This window comes from Bombus fervidus, chromosome 5 (assembly GCF_041682495.2).
Source record: "Bombus fervidus isolate BK054 chromosome 5, iyBomFerv1, whole genome shotgun sequence".
Taxonomy (NCBI): Eukaryota; Metazoa; Arthropoda; class Insecta; order Hymenoptera; family Apidae; genus Bombus; species Bombus fervidus.
Window position 1 is genome coordinate 17,958,341 of NC_091521.1, and position 16,509 is coordinate 17,974,849.

At 28.0% G+C, this 16,509-nt stretch overlaps 5 protein-coding genes across 12 annotated transcripts; 2 read left to right on the forward strand and 3 right to left on the reverse strand.

Moving 5' to 3' along the window:
* Positions 1-1,230: 1,230 nt before the first annotated feature.
* LOC139987694 (synaptic plasticity regulator PANTS) lies at positions 1,231-2,721 on the reverse strand. 2 transcript variants are annotated; one of them, XM_072004238.1, is made up of 4 exons: positions 2,536-2,721; positions 1,941-2,063; positions 1,628-1,792; positions 1,231-1,534 (listed from the first exon to the last, which is right to left on the reverse strand). In XM_072004238.1, exons 2-4 carry the CDS (start codon positions 2,004-2,006, stop codon positions 1,310-1,312), a joined length of 456 nt encoding a protein of 151 aa, XP_071860339.1. In that variant the 5' UTR covers positions 2,007-2,063; positions 2,536-2,721; the 3' UTR covers positions 1,231-1,309. The 2 variants fall into 2 exon arrangements, with proteins under 2 accessions (XP_071860339.1, XP_071860338.1); XM_072004237.1 differs by lacking the exon at positions 2,536-2,721 and adding an exon at positions 2,442-2,529.
* Positions 2,722-2,942: 221 nt separating this feature from the next.
* Bcl7-like (chromatin remodeling complex subunit BCL7B-like protein) lies at positions 2,943-5,120 on the forward strand. 2 transcript variants are annotated; one of them, XM_072004240.1, is made up of 4 exons: positions 2,943-3,561; positions 3,887-3,962; positions 4,026-4,131; positions 4,224-5,120. In XM_072004240.1, exons 1-4 carry the CDS (start codon positions 3,470-3,472, stop codon positions 4,328-4,330), a joined length of 381 nt encoding a protein of 126 aa, XP_071860341.1. In that variant the 5' UTR covers positions 2,943-3,469; the 3' UTR covers positions 4,331-5,120. The 2 variants fall into 2 exon arrangements, with proteins under 2 accessions (XP_071860341.1, XP_071860340.1); XM_072004239.1 differs by having other exon boundaries at positions 2,961-3,561; positions 4,212-5,120.
* Positions 4,527-10,312, reverse strand: Sni (SDR family oxidoreductase sniffer). Its single transcript, XM_072004230.1, has 6 exons — positions 10,181-10,312; positions 9,413-9,464; positions 6,601-6,791; positions 6,230-6,382; positions 5,748-5,968; positions 4,527-5,224 (listed from the first exon to the last, which is right to left on the reverse strand). Exons 1-6 carry the CDS (start codon positions 10,304-10,306, stop codon positions 5,209-5,211), a joined length of 759 nt encoding a protein of 252 aa, XP_071860331.1. The 5' UTR covers positions 10,307-10,312; the 3' UTR covers positions 4,527-5,208.
* On the forward strand, positions 7,844-13,425 carry Trxr1 (Thioredoxin reductase 1). Of its 3 annotated transcripts, none has more exons than XM_072004200.1 (8): positions 7,844-7,940; positions 11,009-11,232; positions 11,307-11,437; positions 11,515-11,744; positions 11,861-12,075; positions 12,166-12,348; positions 12,484-12,842; positions 12,928-13,425. In XM_072004200.1, the coding sequence occupies exons 1-8, from the start codon at positions 7,859-7,861 to the stop codon at positions 13,055-13,057; spliced, it is 1,554 nt and encodes a 517-aa protein (XP_071860301.1). In that variant the 5' UTR covers positions 7,844-7,858; the 3' UTR covers positions 13,058-13,425. The 3 variants fall into 3 exon arrangements, with proteins under 3 accessions (XP_071860301.1, XP_071860302.1, XP_071860300.1); XM_072004201.1 differs by lacking the exon at positions 7,844-7,940 and adding an exon at positions 9,912-10,107; XM_072004199.1 differs by lacking the exon at positions 7,844-7,940 and adding an exon at positions 10,455-10,590.
* A 536-nt stretch (positions 13,426-13,961) lies between these two features.
* Positions 13,962-15,973, reverse strand: LOC139987696 (matrix metalloproteinase-24). Of its 4 annotated transcripts, none has more exons than XR_011799900.1 (4): positions 15,638-15,959; positions 15,062-15,214; positions 14,192-14,318; positions 13,962-14,097 (listed from the first exon to the last, which is right to left on the reverse strand). XR_011799900.1 is itself a non-coding variant. In XM_072004241.1 (3 exons), exons 1-3 carry the CDS (start codon positions 15,740-15,742, stop codon positions 14,253-14,255), a joined length of 324 nt encoding a protein of 107 aa, XP_071860342.1. In that variant the 5' UTR covers positions 15,743-15,959; the 3' UTR covers positions 13,962-14,252. The 4 variants fall into 4 exon arrangements, 2 of the variants coding, with proteins under 2 accessions (XP_071860342.1, XP_073967841.1); XR_011799899.1 differs by having other exon boundaries at positions 13,962-14,103; positions 14,199-14,318; positions 15,638-15,958; XM_072004241.1 differs by having other exon boundaries at positions 13,962-14,318.
* Positions 15,974-16,509: the final 536 nt, after the last annotated feature.

The window sequence follows — 16,509 nt, forward strand, 5'->3', positions numbered from 1 at the left end:
TTTAGCGTTGCTTTTTGCCTTTCCTTTTGCCACTGGCCACTTGCGGATTGACTCTCGTAACGGAAGAAAAAGTGCGTAACGGAATTCCCCGAGTCACCTACTGCGCATGCCCGTCACGGGCCTCTGCATTTGCTGTTTCGCCGGCGTATGCTACTACAATACTTCTTTATTATCTTTCTTCCGATTTATACGTACTATTGTGTACGTACATTTTCTATTCTGACATATTTTTCAACTTTTTTTGTATATTTTTACTGTAATTTATATGAAAAGCGTTAAAGCCTTTATATGAAATTTACATGAGAAACATTAAAGTAATCGCTATTTTATTATTTATATACATATCGTGTATAATAATGTACTCAAAAATTATATTACAAATAGAATTTTACTTTAATGCTTTTTCCTAGTTTAGCAAATTTTTTTCGTTATATTTGAAATTCTGTTTTGTAAAAAATTTATAATGATAGAATTAATAAATAATAATTTTTTTAAGTACACTTTCATATACTATTGTACAGTATTGTACAGTACAATACAATGAAATAAAATAAATCTTTCATTACAAAAATATTAAAAAGATATGAATCTATTCGAAAATCAATTTTCAATTAAATAGTAAAAAAGAAGCTTATTGTAATAAATTTAATCTAAATTATTTTTATTAAAACTTATTTTTATTATTATTTATTATTATTTTTATTAAATATTATGTATTAGTAAATGAATACTGTTTTTGTCTTAAAATATTATTGCTAGTAATTTGATTAAGAACATGATAGTTAATATATAGATAGTTATATAAACTATCAAGAATTTGATAGTTAATATAAACAAATGAATAATTCAAGTATATCTTGTATTTATTTGCTTATTTACTTCGTCCCTTGATTGTAACCTTTTGGGACCTTGAACTTAGAAATAAATAATGAGTTCGATTAACGAAAACATTAACGCGTAAAATTTGAATTCTGTGATCAGATTTTATTCATGCCAATAACGCGTGTGCTATTAGCGAAAGGTACTTTCTAAACGCACGTGAACATGATTATCGATAAACTACAAATAAGTGCTATTGTTATCGAATTATTGTGGTAGCATGTCAGTCCTTTCCTTTTTAACATTTTTTACTATTTTCTACACTAACAAGGATATTTAGATGGTCTGTTTTACGTAACTCACTCTACATAAATGATGAATTTTTCCATATAATAAAACCCACGTCCAAAATTTAATTTCTGAATTTTTATTCTGAAGTATCACGTACTATTTAAAAAATATCTATTATGTTAAATACATTAAATTGTTCTTACATTATGGTACAAAACTTATTTCCTTCTTTCTCATTTTGATTTTCTTTTATTTTGTCACTTACAATTCGTAAATATGAATTTTTACTTTCTTTTTCTAGCCAGCTAGGTAATGGAGCATTCCAATTTTCTGGAGGATTATCTCTCTTTTGCCAAACATCATTATTATAATGACCTTTCAATCTCTCTAGTCTGCGCTTTATTTCACTGTTTATTAATTGTTTCTGTAAATAATACAATATTTCTTAAAACATTATATAACTCATTATAAGTAACATTTTATAAAATAATTTTTAATTATTTAATTCTTAACGTACACGTGCTTCTTTATCTTTATATTCAAACCATAGATTGCAATTCTTATAATCAATTTTCCACTGTTTACAGTCTAGAGTTTCTCCAAATATAAAATATTGATGAAACCGTGCTCTTATGCTTGTACAATCGTTATATTCCATTTTATATATTTCACATGGTTTGATCTAAAATATTAAATTATTAGTTATAAAGAAAGGAATGATATATCAATATTTTTTTATATCTCTAATGTTTAAATACAATTGACTAATTTCTTAACATAGATATAATATAAAAGGATATTATAGAAATATACAGAATCTATAATTATACCAGCCATTCATATGCAATTTCTTCTGCAGGTGTAGTATTTTTAATTGTACTGTTAGGTTCTGGCATCTTTCTCTTATCTTATGGTCAGGCACTAACTATTCTCTTCCTTAATAGGACAAATAACTGTAACAGTTTATATTTACAGAATGAATTTTACACAATTACTAATCATTGATATTCTTTTTGCATATATAAAATTGATTTTAGTAGATATCTTATTTATATAATGATAAAATACAATACATATTAATGTATCCAATAGTGTGTAATATTGCACAATGTCAATGATATAATTAATGATATTTCTATAATATAACGAATAAAATAATTACAAAATTAGAAATACTACTATAATTCATGTTTAAAATAATTTCTAATTTTCCATTATATTTTAGGTTACATTTCAATGTTACTGATAGAAAATAAGTTTACTATGTGAATTTGCTTTAAAATAAGAATACAAATAAGCTTATATGCATATAGCAAACAGTAGTAAGTTACATTTCTATCTTTTCCTTAATTAATAAAATCTCATTTTAACAATCCTATTGTTCACGTGAAATTTAAAACTTATTAAAAGAGGTAGAGAATTAACCATGAACATTGAATATATAGCGACCGAGCATAAGCTTCATGTGCTGGCACAGGGTGTGAACCCACTCCTGAGAAGTGGGAAACACAGTCATGTTGTACTTGGGACCGTATTGATCATTGGTCACTGATTCAATGATGTATGTTAGAAGGAGAAAATAAACTAGTCAATCAGTTACACTGGCTCCTCTTATTCAATGAAAGTAAGATTGCCCTTACGCAATCACAACCAATCATCAATGCGGCACCAAATACCACTTTCCCTGTTCCCCAGAAACGACTTCACCCGCACAATTATTGCTCGGTCCCTATATTCTTATGTCCATGGAATTAACATATAGGGATATCCTAGAATATTAACCTGCACATTTGAAATTGTAATATTTATCTGTTATATTAATTTTTATATATTTTCCAACATCAGTATAATTTTATTAAATATGTGTTTGTAACAAAAATATGTTTATGTTTTAATAATAGTATAGAATAGAGAATGTGTTATAATTGCATTTATTCGTCTATTTGTGTCAGTGGTGCTTATGTTGATTAAACTTGCTAGAATATGCTTTAACCTCTAACGATCTTTCTATACTACCGCTATTCGAAAATTTATTACAAAATTTTACATATTTACTTATATATGTACATTTAATATATAAATTAATGGTCTCAATTTTTTCAAAATATAAGAATTGTAGCTTATCGATGAGTATCACTGCTTTCCGCCATATTTCTCGTCCCTACCCCTACTTATTCTCGCTGACCTATCGTCTTGTTATGATTGTAATATTTGTGATTCTCGTTCGTTCAAACTGATAGTGTTTGATATCTTGCTGTGGAAATTTGTAATTGCTGTCAGTTTCCTAACCTCTTTATCGACGAATGTCCTAGTGGTGCTTTGTATCGTGTTAGTTAAAAGTGACATATAATCGCGTAACATGATGTCGCGGTCTGTACGTGCAGAGACTCGTAGTCGTGCCAAGGATGATATTAAGCGTGTAATGCAAGTCGTTGACAAAGTTCGCCATTGGTAAATCTCTTAACATATTATAGATGCACGAGGAAATGTTGAAAAGTTTTACAAAAGAAAGTAAAAGAAAGAATGTAGTAAAACTATATGGATATCAAAAATGGATAAAAATTTTTCTTCTTTGCAAGGTTTAATAGAGATTTTGCATTACACATGTCAGCTGTAAACAGACTTTTGTAGTTCTGAGATGTTTTATGCGTGTTGATTGAGTAATAGTGTTGTATGTCTGCTTTTTTAATAACAGTAAAGAAGGTAGCTTCTCTGTCTGTTACTTTAATATTGATCCAAGAAATCATCAGTGCTTTTCATGCCGACACTTTTATAGGGAAAAGAAATGGGTTACGATAGGAGAAACTACTATGAAGATTTATAAATGGGTACCTATATCAACGCTTGATCAGGTAAACAGAAGTTATGAAGCATGTATAAAAGTAAGAAATAAAAATCAATATTCTTTTGCGTAGAAGAAGAAGACAAAGACAGTTGCAGACAAGGAAAATGGTTTGCCAAGAAAAAGCGGATTAGATTCGTCGAACTCTAATTTTGGTCTTACAGAGGATTCAAATACATGTAAGTTAAATTTCAATATTTTCTGACATATCTGTTATTTCTTGAATATTAAAATTTACAAAAGTTTTATAATATATTAGGTTTTTCAACAGTTAGTGATTCCCAAGGATTAACTGACTTTTCTGCACATCTGGGATTTTCTGAAGATTCTAATTCGCAAAATAGTGAACCAACATCTAAAAGGTTAAAGACTGATTAAAGTTCATCCTGTGACTGTTATTTGGGATATTAAATATTTAGGAAATAATTTCTATCTTTTACGAATTTGCACACTATAAAGTTATCTTAAATCCTAATTGTAAATTAACAAACTAAATGAAGTTTCATCTTTCATTCTATTCTATATTTAGCAAAAATTTTTATGCATCAAAGAAGAGGATAATCATATCGATCAATTTAAGTTAAATGTAATGAGTTTATTTTTTTATACATGAATTTGTTATAAAACAACATGGCTTAATTTTCAAGCTAATGTTAATGATGTTTTATTCGAGCATTTGCATTAAATGTTTAGTTCCTTTTAAGATCTGTTTTGAAGGAAATTTAAAAGTGTGGTATAAGATTATTTTTCAAAACGGATTGTACATTTTAGACAATATTCATATTATCACAGTATTATTTAATTAATGAGATACATATAAGATTTTCCTTTATTTCAATGTAACATCTCAAATAACTGATTGCCAAACATTGATATGTTATGATCTTGGATATGTAAAATAGATAATGATATTTTTGTTTTTGCTGTAAAATAATATCTCAAAAATACAAATGTATAATGTAACAATTATCTTCAAGATATTTATGTGTCTAAGTATAATCATATATTCAATAATTGCTCGATAATTGAGTATCATTGTACATATTTCAAGTATCATTTCCTTGCAGTTTTATATTCTAGAATTTACATTCCTTGAGGTTATGTTATAGCACCATGAAATGTACAAAATACGCTTTGACACTTACAAATAAAATAATACAATTGTGAATGTTTGAATTTATATTTACATAAGTTTTCAGAAGAGCATAAAAATGTATTGATAAAATTATTACTTAATCATTTTCATTTGTTCAAACTCAAATGTTTAGAAACCTGTATGCATTAAAAAGAATTAAATCAAAAACATCCTATTATATAGCTAATTATTATAATTTTTGTATAACTACATCTGTATATGGATTCTTATCTGTAATTTTAATAATATTTGTATATTATGGATTATGTACGGAAAAATATTTGGCTATAATACTAAATTTTTGCTTTTAATGTGTACAAATCTCAAAATCTTTATAGTAATTTAAATTATAAGTTGAGTATACTTTCAATTAATGCTATCTGTTATAATAAATATAATATTCAACATTTTATTATGTAAGATATAAATTGTTTAGAAATTGTTCTATTCAGTTGTTTTAAGATTTTTAATATGTGATATATTTTAAACATTATAATAATTTATATAATATTTTAATAAAAAAGAAATGATATTTGTGTGATTATTTTTTATCTCAAATGTAAGATTGAATAAGTAAAGCAATAAAAACGACCATTGAAAAATTGTATCAAATGTAAATGATTAAGGAAACTGTAAGTCCTATATAATACTTTTATTTACCAAGATAAAATTTGTCCATCATGTTGAATAAAACACCCTGTATGTTCTTCGTTTAAAACATTTAATGTATTCAAGATATTAGTAACACTAGTATCAACATCCATGGGTGCATTGGTTCCTCCCATATCTGTACGCACCCAGCCAGGATGTAAACAAGTAACAAGGATTCCATCCTCTTTTAAGTCAATGCTCATTGACTTTGTAGCTGCATTGAGAGCTGCCTAAAAATAAGATAAATATTATAAACTGTATCTATTACATAGGGTAGGTAAATTCTTTATTGCACTATTCAGTCTAATACAAAATTAGTGCTTACTAAGAGAATAGAGGGTCACTAATGTAAACAGTATATATAAAAAACATGATTTTCTCAAACAAATCTATTGCAATATTTTTATACATAAATAAATAATATTCAAATTTAATGTTTTGTTAATTCATAAGAATTATCTATTGATTGATTCAAGCAAAGAAAATATTACCTTGCTACATCTATAAGGGTAATATCCACCTTCGTTATTGTCAGCAATACTTCCAAGAATTGAAGACATGTTGATAACCGCAGCTCTGTTAACATTCATTTTTGATTTATCTGCAAAGTTATTGGATGCTATTTTCAATAATGGTAAAATTTCCTAGAAATTTAGAAATGTATTATTTTTATAATTCATTCATTAACAATTCATAGAAATTAAAACAGCATGAATCCAATATATATATATATATATTGTATATATATTGTATATTCTTGAAATTATATTGTACATATAAAAAAAGGACAAAATATTTTTAATAATCTCAACTAAATGCAATACTTTTTAAAAAAATATGTATTAAAAAATTTTCAACTAACCTTTGTTAACAAAATTGGTGCTACAGTATTTACAAAAAATGTTTCTGTAAGCTGTTTCTCTTTTACAAGACCAAGCCTTGTAAATCTTGAACTGATTCCGGCATTATTAAATAGAACATTTAATCCTGCATTGCCTACCTTTTCGGCCACGACTTTTGTTATTTTATCATAATCTTTTGTATTGGCTAAATCTTTAAACAAAAAGAAGAAAATGGAAATGTACGTTAAAAACTTCAAAATTTAATCTGAGACATCCTAGACTAATTACTTTATACTATGTACATACATGTATATCTCTCTTACCACAACGCGTTTGTAGTGAATATTTCATTTTTATACTATAGTAACTACTCTTTGGCTCTGGTCAATAGATTTGTATGTATCTTTCAGACTACGGCTGCGTACATTCTCTACTTTCGTACTATTTGTGTTAACTATTTATATTTAGCTTCGAATTATTAAATTGATGGTCTACAGATTTCTTTAATCTAATTTATATACGGTAAATGTAATAGATATTGGTAAGTCACATAGTTTCTTTACATCATTTCTTTTTATTAGTTTCTTATATTCATGAAATTTCATCGCATTTGTGAAATCGTTAACTTGAAAATTTGTAACGTAAAGTACTATTACACTAATATCAATATTTCTTATCATTAAGATATCATGTTATGAAATCATATTTTGATTACAAAATATAAATATAATTTTATAAGATGGTATATAAAATGGCACATTATTTCATAAAAAATTTCATATTGTTTCGTTATTTAAAATATCTGTATTTCCTCGTTTATAATTTGTTTCGTTAATTAAAATGGCAATTAAAATGGTTTTTCTAATTTTATATAATTTTAATTTTTATGAATTAATTTTATGCATTTTTAGTTTCTGTGTAAAAAGAGAGAGTAAACCTTCCTACCGACTTTATAATGTAAAATATAATGTAAAATTATATGAATTTAACAAATATTTCGTATTCTGTCTGTCAAGGTGAAAAAATTTGTATATATAACTTCTATTATCAGATATCATAAGTACGTATCGACCAGTACTACTTTAATGAAATTCCACCGTTTTCAACGACAGGAAATAGAAGCAACTAAATCCTTGTTCTGTAAACATTGTTTATATATATTCATTTTTTGAATTCTCAACGTGAATTATTTCTCATTTTAAACATTGTAACATGAAATCTCGTAACTCGAAGAAAAAAAAATCCTGGTGTCTTAGTTGTCACAAGAAACCGCAAACCATGGACTCGGATTTAAGTGATCAAGAAACTGAATACTATATAAAAGTGAAAGAGCTGGTGATAGATCAAAATAACTTCAAGGGTAAGTCGAAAATTCTTTTCATTGTTTGTTATTGAGATTTTTTAACAATTGCAATATTCTGCGTAAAGTATATTAATAATTAAAAATATTTGCACGTCTGAAAAATATGTATAAAGTTATTTGATTATAAGCACATATTTTTCTTTTTAGTATTTTATGATAATATTAAAAATGTTTCTCCCCTAAAGTGAAAATTAGTTGTAGCTCTTTTTAAGTAAAGGCAATGTAAATTAGAGAGGGAAAAAGTCCGATTAATCTGTAACATACATATGTATTTGTACATGTACATCCTATTATATAATGAATGTTATCTTTTTACATAGGTACATGAAATAGTTTCAATAAATTCGAAATTTCACAATTGGATCTGTTGAAAAATCTAGGCTAGATTGTTCATGTAAGCCTACCGATAACATTCACACATATCTTCTGAACGAAACCGATAACGCTAAACATATTTTATTTTAATTTCTAACTTCTTTGGAAGAAAAACAAATTACACGGTAATATTTTTTTTATTATTTTTTATATTTTATTCTATTGATTATTATATCCAATATTTTATTTACGTTGAAATGAAAATTTTTTTATTCTAATTCTAGCTTAGAAAGTGGCTTATTGTTTCCGAAATATAAATTAATCTTATGTCTCTGGTGGATTAGATTGATAAAAATGAGGAGTTCTTCAGTATTTGATTTTCTAAACTATTATTTATATTTTTAACATATAGTCAGTCTTATATTTTAGAAATGAAACATCATTATACGAAATATGTGTGCTATGTTACCAAATTACTGATTGCACTTGACCAAATAATCTTTTCGTTCTTATTATCAAGTTACCAATTAGATATAACAATTCGAGGAGAAAATGACAAAATATAAATCTGTAACTTATTTTTGTATAATATACTTAAAATATTGTGTTAAAATTAATAATATCAAATAAACGCTTTTACCTTTTAACATCTCAAGTTTATGTAATTAAATAAATATTGATAGAAATTATAAATGGAAACATTAGCATTAAACTTTAGATTAAGATTGGCAAAATTTAACAGTTGAATTTTATTATTTTTATATATTTTCTATATATTATCTTTATATTATCTTTAATTATTATATTAATAATATTATATTACCTTTAAATATTAAGCTAAGTCCATGGTTGCAGTTACTGATTAACATAAATTTCATTTTTAAAAGCAAAAACGTAAATACACATATACATGTATGCGTGTATGTAAGACAATTAATGTTTAACTTTATTGAACTGAATCGTCCTTTTGTTAAATATCGAAAAATTTCATAAAAAATTTGATTTATTTTACAATTTTCTTATAAATTATCATTAATCATCGGTAGATAATCATTAGATTATGCTCTATGATAAAGATAGTAACGAAGAAAGTTTGTTTGAAATTACAAAATGCTATGATATGGTTACATATTATGATATTGTATATTACATACCTATTTCAATAATATGAACGTTCTCCGATTTCTCAGCCAATAGAGTCAATTCCTGAAAGGCAATATAACTTGGGAATATACTTAAAGCGAAATAATTACATAATAGAAATGTTCTCGAATATCGCTAGATAATCGCTATTTATTTAAGAAAATGATCTTAAATCCTAATAATTAATGTAACTTGATGCAATCCTAATTATTCGAGCGGTCATGTTATGTCATTATCTTGGATGTAGGAAGAATTTCTCGTATGAAGGATTTATAAAAGTATTTTGTGTCGTAATATATTAAAATCTTAGGCATTTATAAATATTTTTACGAGCGTTGATGATTATTTGGATCTTTTAAAATTTAGATCAAATTTTTTTTCCGAAAAACCGGGCTCTAAGGTTCGTTTTATAACGAAATTTACAGTGACTTGCATGAAACAGTTCCTTGCGCAATTGATCAACGCGCATTGTGTGAGTCACTATAAATCAGACTTAAAAACTCATGTGCTTGGAGCAACTATATAACAGATGGCGGTAAACGAACCAAGTAGGCGTCAGTTCGCTCTTGTCTTTTAGACGTGAGAAATCTTTTGATCAAACGCAATATACGAGAGCTAACGTTCTTTAAACACGAGAACCATTACTTATTACATTCCTTTATAACGTGAATTTTAAGTTTGTAAAGTGTAACAATGGCACCAATTGGTAAGTCGAATTTATAGCTTGAATCCGATTATTGCATAATATCTTTTCTCATTCACTTTATGACCAATCTTACCCTTGCTTTATTCACGTCTCGGCAAGTTGCAAAGATATTCTCTGGTGGTTGCAACATTTTTACCAGGTGTTTCACTAAACCTAGGCCAAGTCCGCGGTTACAGCCTGTGATTAAGATAGACTTCATTCTATGTCGCGATTTTATTCCGAGATATTTTTCTATATCGTAATAATTTTCTAACGCGTTGTACGCTGTACTCCGTAAAAGAGTGTATTATCGTATATCGTGAAACACGAGTGTCATCAGGGTGACGTCACGTGTCCGTGATCGGCTGGCAATAATCATGGCGACGTTAACGCTGCTCGCTAGGCTTGTCACATTCCGCTCCGCTCACGCTAAATTGCTCGAGTTCTCATGGCCTAGATGTAATACTTTCCCTTATGGAAGAACTGCGATGGCTTGCATGTGCTGTGAGTGTTAGGTTTCTATGATTTGTAATTGCAAATATGCCTTAATTTTGCTGATAATATGTAAAATCTATATATTCGTATACCATTGAGCTATTATACCGGCTAGGTTAAAAATAATCGAATTAATTAACATGATTCAATGATTTGTTTTTCAACTTCATTAATTTACATGTAATTTAAGCGGTAGTTTTATATTTCTAGATACTGTCTTATTAAAATATAGTTTTAACTTATTGTTAATAATAACAGAAATATCGTATAACCTCATACTCATGATCATTCAGCTTTTACATAGCTAGAACATTTTAACATGAAAAATTGATGAAATATTTCAAAATATACATTCTACAATGATCAATATTGACAATTCAACAAGCGCAGTTAATTTTATAGAGGATTTTATTTATTATGTTTGCAGCTGATCAAAAGTTCACGTATGATCTGCTTGTTATTGGTGGTGGATCAGGAGGTTTGGCAGCTGCCAAAGAAGCAGTGAATCTAGGTGCAAAAGTTGCAGTTCTTGATTTTGTAACACCATCTCCAAGAGGTACTACTTGGGGTTTGGGTGGTACTTGTGTAAATGTTGGTTGTATACCAAAAAAGTTGATGCATCAAGCTGCTTTGTTAGGAGAAGCGATACATGTATGTTTTATTGGTAGATTAATTATGTTTTATTATTTATGAGAACTTTGAACATAAAAATTTTGTATTTCTAGGAATCAGCAGCTTATGGTTGGCAAATACCAGATCCAAAAACTATTAAGATTGATTGGCAAGCATTAACAACAGCGGTACAAAATCATATAAAATCTGTGAACTGGGTCACACGAGTAGAGCTTAGAACAAAGTTAATACCATTCTATTTTTACTTTTTAAGTATAAAATTTGTATTTATTAATTTACTTGGCTCTTTTATTATTGCAGGAAAATCGAATATTTCAATGCACTTGGTTATTTTAAAGACCAACATACAATATGCGGGAAAATGAAAAATGGAGAAGAAAAATTGTTTACAGCAAAGCATATTTTGATTGCTGTAGGTGGTAGGCCAAGATATCCTGATATTCCTGGTGCTGTAGAATATGGTATAAGCAGCGATGATATCTTTAGTTTAAAGGAAGCTCCAGGGAAAACTCTTGTTGTTGGTGCTGGATGTATCCTTTCTTTTTATAAAACATTTGTGACAATGCCTCAAATTTTTTTTGTATCTTTGTCAGTGAGATTTAAAATAATGTTATATAATGCTTCATTTTCCTTAATGGATGAATAGATATTGGTTTGGAGTGCGCTGGATTCTTGAATAGTTTGGGTTACGATGCAACTGTAATGGTACGTTCAATTGTTTTACGTGGATTTGATCAGCAAATGGCAAATACTGTTGCCGAGGAAATGGAGAAACGTGGTGTACACTTTATTTATGAAGCTAAACCATCAAAAATTGAAAAGCAAAGCGATGGTCGGCTTCTTGTACATTGGGTAGATAAAGTATGTTCTATTTTATTAATTAAAAATAAAATATATATATAATTAATGTTCAAGTTATATTTATATAACGATAAATTTTCCTTGTTTTAGGATAGACAAACGCATCAAGATATTTTCGATACTGTTCTCTTCGCTATAGGTCGCAAACCACTTACAGAAGAGTTAAAACCAGAAAACATTGGTCTTAAACTTGTTCCCGAAACTGCAAAAATAGACGCAATAGATGAACAAACGAATATTCCAAATGTATATGCTGTTGGTGATGTGCTTCATGTGAGTGTTATTTTTCACTTTTGAAAAAAAGATTTCCTTTTCCAACTTATTAAGATTTATTGTTATCGATGTAAAAAAAGTAATGTAAAAAATTGAAAATAGGTAAATATTTATAGTTTTCATTGCGTATTACAGAAAAAGCCAGAATTAACCCCTGTTGCCATACATGCGGGTCGATTATTAGCGAGAAGGTTATTCGGAAACTCGACGGAACAAATGGATTACGTGAATGTTGCAACAACAATATTCAGTCCTTTAGAATATGGTTGTGTTGGTCTTAGCGAAGAAGCAGCAATTGCTATTCACGGAGAAGACAAAATAGAAATTTATCATGCATATTACAAACCAACGGAATTCTTTATACCACAAAAAGATGTTTCTAATTGCTACTTAAAAGTAGTTGCATTTAGAAATGGCGATCAGAGAGTGCTTGGTATGCATTTCATTGGTCCTAATGCCGGTGAAGTGATCCAAGGTTTTGCTGCTGCTGTAAAGTATGTATTTATTTAGTTTTTTACTATACTAATAACGTGTTATTTTATTATTATCTTTTATTTCATTATTTTCTTATTTTTCTAGGTGTAATTTAACATTTCCAAAACTAAAAGATACCGTTGGAATTCATCCAACAGTGGCAGAAGAATTTACACGTATATCTGTAACTAAACGTTCTGGGCTTGATCCTAAGCCACAAAGCTGTTGCAGTTAAACATATATGATATTAAACTTGTTACATTGCTAATATTTGTGAATATTTCGAAGTATGATTAACGTCAAACGTTCTTCATGCTTATGATATTGGTTTCAGAATTAATTTTCTGAGCAGAATTCCGTTAAACTGGAAATATTTTTTACCGAGTACAAGTAGGAGAGCATTCTTAGGATATTATATTTTCGACGTGAAATTCTAGAGCACCGTCCTGTATGGAAAACTTGATTCCTTTGGAGCATTAGAAATTAATGCAAATATAGTTTATATTATTATATTTATAGTGATTTTTATAAATATAGTTTTTTCAAATATCAGTATATTCTTCTGTATACATTCGAAGGAAAATAAATAAACATGAAAAAATATATATGTCAATAATTTATTCAATAACATACGAAAATATAAAATTTTACATAATAAATCATTCATAAGAAAATCAAAATTTTGAAGTTAATAGTAGGTAAAGATTTTTAATTTTAATAAACGTGTTAAATTAAATCTGCAAAAACAAAAGATAATTCAACGATTAATAATTACGTCATATATTAAATTGTATTTAAAAATCATCGAGTTGTTAATTATAAAATATTATTAGAGTCGTCAACATGTAGTTTGAAAAATATTGATGTCAGAAGTAAAAGAATTTTAAATCATTCTTTTCTCGCCGTATTCACTTTTAAATTTTATAAGCATGGACAATTGAATTATTTCTACTGCTACGGAAGATAAAAAAAGATGATTAAAAGGAGAGAAAAAAGTGCGTCTGATGATGATAAAATTTTATGCAAGGTCGATTTGAATGTTATTCCAAGGTCATCGACACAAGTAAAAAAATTGACAATTTTAATAAATTTTATTTTTTTTTATTTTGTAGCACTGATTTTTCATTATGAGATTTTCGATTAAAAACAATGATAATCTCAGGATATGGACTATGAATCGGCGTAAAATTAAGTCTTGAATACCCGCTCCATCCGTTCAAAGTCCTTCCAATTTCAGATATAATCGTTTCTTCTCCCACCTTTGGCGTCCAGTTAGTTATACTTTTTGTGATACACGTAATAATAGATACATGTAACGAAAATGGAAGATAAGCTAAGCTGTTGTGCTTCATTGTTAAATGTTTTTAAGTACATACAAGCATGTGATGTTTCTTGTTTTCCAACCTTTCGATCCTATTATGAAACGCTCGTTACGTTGTAGATTTTTCCTTTTTCCTTAAAATATCAGGAACACCACATCGTGGAGATGCCATTAACTATAACAGTTTCCTCTAAATGAAAACTTACAAAAGTAACACTTTATACTCGTTAAAAAAATATTTTAAATAATATAGGAAGTAAAAAGAATTTAAATTAGAACACCAAAAACAATTGAATTTTATAATTATTTTCCACATATAAAATTAATTGTTTGATGGTAGGTTTGATAGAGGTTTAGACACTTTTATTGTCAGTTCTCGCAACTAACTCAAAACGTGGTGTATATGCGAAAAATGTCAAAGCTATTGTGATGAATATCTAAGTAAGTAAGTGGGTAATTAAGCGCGTCTCGAATTCTCGAGTTGAAGAGTCTGAACGTAAATAAACGCAGTTGATATATCGGCTGGCTGGCACTAAAAGAGTTAATACATAAATAAGTAAACAAAAACGATACATATTAAATTATTTGTTAAACTTGCCTATAACTAAGAAACCACGGAGACTGTTTAGATAAAACTAATTACAATTAATTCTTTAACTTCTAAACTTTCACTTGAAATAAATACATATATTCTAGTTGTATTATAAAAGAAAGCTGATAACCTCGAAATCTTGCAAAAAGAAGAAAAAAGTGAGAAATGACTATTTCCATCTCATTTGCACGGGGCTCTTGAAATACTATAACTTGATCTTGAGAAGTTTTCTCGTACAAGAATAAATAAAACAGATATTCAGGTGATCCCATTCAGCTGAGTAAGTATAGTATTAAATACGATAGTCAAGAGACAAAAAAATGCACCTTAAGCGTCGTGTTATCCAGTTGCCCAGTAACTGGGATATTGCCAAATTCTTGTAAAGTTTTTACTGCGTTTGTTATGGCACTTTTCTCGTATAACGCATCCGAGTCAGCTGTACCACTTTCCAAGTACCCATACTCCTTCATAAAATTTATCTAGAAAATTATTCACAAAGTTTCGTGAATAAATCGCGATATTTTGATATTTCGTAGTTAATCAAAGTGGTATTTTTATTTTTGTCGAGTGAACATAAAACGTTGTAATATTTATATATACATATATGAACTCGGTTGAACTCATTCGCCAAAATCTTTATTTGTATCTTCTATCGGATTTTCTGTTTTCTACTTAGCACTATAACATTGTATACCAATATAAAAAAAAAAAAAAAGAATAATAGTTACATTTTCGATCGCACGAATATAATTCAAAGAATATAAGCATCTGTGTTATCTACACCAGAACATGTGTATTTTCAGATACAAAAACTTATTTTTATAAAAATATAATTCGTTTGATTTATAATAAGATATCTAATAGGAAATTTTCTTCGTAAAATTAAATGTCTTTTCACCTACCGCAGACAAAGATGGCGAAATAGTATTAATATTCGAATAAACAGGTGCTGAATCATATTTTCCCACGACAAGAAAGACAGAGAATATAACGTAAGATAACTCCATGAATGCACTGCCTGCACAGAACTTAATAATTATAATTTATATTTAATTTATTTCGTTGAACAACGAACAAACACCAAAGAAATATAAATATTTGTTTAGAACTTTATTAAAATGATTCCCAATGTTTGCATACGTTAGAAGCTTCTTCAACTAATCAGGAACTGAAACGGTTTAATGACTTCTTGACATAGCAGTAACTTCAGCAAGATTGATAACGAAGCCGATGTCACTTGACCTCTGTCTGTAACCAATATGAAAATTCATAAAAAGACAGCATAAACTCCGTTAGCTATCCAATAGATAACCATATGTAACATTTTCTTATTTATCACGTGAGAATAATAATAATAATTAAGCAGCGAAGATTGAAGCTTTTATAGAAAATTCAAAATGTATAGAGCTGTATATAAAACTGTATAGAACGTATACAAGGTGTCCCACCTAACTTGGGTATCTTAAATATCTCACTTAGTGTTTATGATAGGAAAAGATGTCAGAGGAAAACAATATTTGGTTCGAAGGGACAAAAGTAACGATAGGAAAAAATTTTCTCAATGTTTTTCTTTTTCAAGGTTATTTCCCAAGGTTATCGAAGGTTTTTTAAAATATATGTAATTATAAACAAAATACACATAGTAGAAAACTGTCGCTAGAGTCGTTTATGCTAAAGGCAGATAGCATAAATGAGTGGAAAGAATGCATTTTACTAGAATGGGAAAAAATAAACCGAAAGAAATTTTAAGACCTTTTATTAAATCAATGCCAAA

Bases quoted from the DNA above. Each gene is read 5' to 3' on its own strand.
- LOC139987694 (XM_072004238.1), bottom strand. From the start codon at position 2,006: ATGCCAGAACCTAACAGTACAATTAAAAATACTACACCTGCAGAAGAA. The intron at 1,793-1,940 runs GTATAATTATAG...TTAATATTTTAG, and splicing joins AAATTGCATATGAATGGCTG to ATCAAACCATGTGAAATATA. The intron at 1,535-1,627 runs GTACGTTAAGAA...TATTATTTACAG, and splicing joins ATAAAGATAAAGAAGCACGT to AAACAATTAATAAACAGTGA.
- Bcl7-like (XM_072004239.1), top strand. From the start codon at position 3,470: ATGATGTCGCGGTCTGTACGTGCAGAGACTCGTAGTCGTGCCAAGGAT. The intron at 3,963-4,025 runs GTAAACAGAAGT...TCTTTTGCGTAG, and splicing joins CTATATCAACGCTTGATCAG to AAGAAGAAGACAAAGACAGT. The intron at 4,132-4,211 runs GTAAGTTAAATT...ATAATATATTAG, and splicing joins TACAGAGGATTCAAATACAT to GTTTTTCAACAGTTAGTGAT.
- Sni (XM_072004230.1), bottom strand. From the start codon at position 10,306: ATGAAGTCTATCTTAATCACAGGCTGTAACCGCGGACTTGGCCTAGGT. The intron at 9,465-10,180 runs GTAAGATTGGTC...ATTGCCTTTCAG, and splicing joins GAGACGTGAATAAAGCAAGG to GAATTGACTCTATTGGCTGA. The intron at 5,969-6,229 runs GTAATATTTTCT...TCTTATTTTTAG, and splicing joins ACCCTTATAGATGTAGCAAG to GCAGCTCTCAATGCAGCTAC.
- Trxr1 (XM_072004199.1), top strand. From the start codon at position 10,464: ATGGCGACGTTAACGCTGCTCGCTAGGCTTGTCACATTCCGCTCCGCT. The intron at 10,591-11,008 runs GTGAGTGTTAGG...TTATGTTTGCAG, and splicing joins TGCGATGGCTTGCATGTGCT to CTGATCAAAAGTTCACGTAT. The intron at 12,843-12,927 runs GTATGTATTTAT...TTATTTTTCTAG, and splicing joins GGTTTTGCTGCTGCTGTAAA to GTGTAATTTAACATTTCCAA.
- LOC139987696 (XM_074111740.1), bottom strand. From the start codon at position 15,742: ATGGAGTTATCTTACGTTATATTCTCTGTCTTTCTTGTCGTGGGAAAA. The intron at 15,215-15,637 runs GTAGGTGAAAAG...ATAATTTTCTAG, and splicing joins TTTCGCCATCTTTGTCTGCG to ATAAATTTTATGAAGGAGTA. The intron at 14,676-15,061 runs GTGCATTTTTTT...TAACTCTTTTAG, and splicing joins TGGATAACACGACGCTTAAG to TGCCAGCCAGCCGATATATC.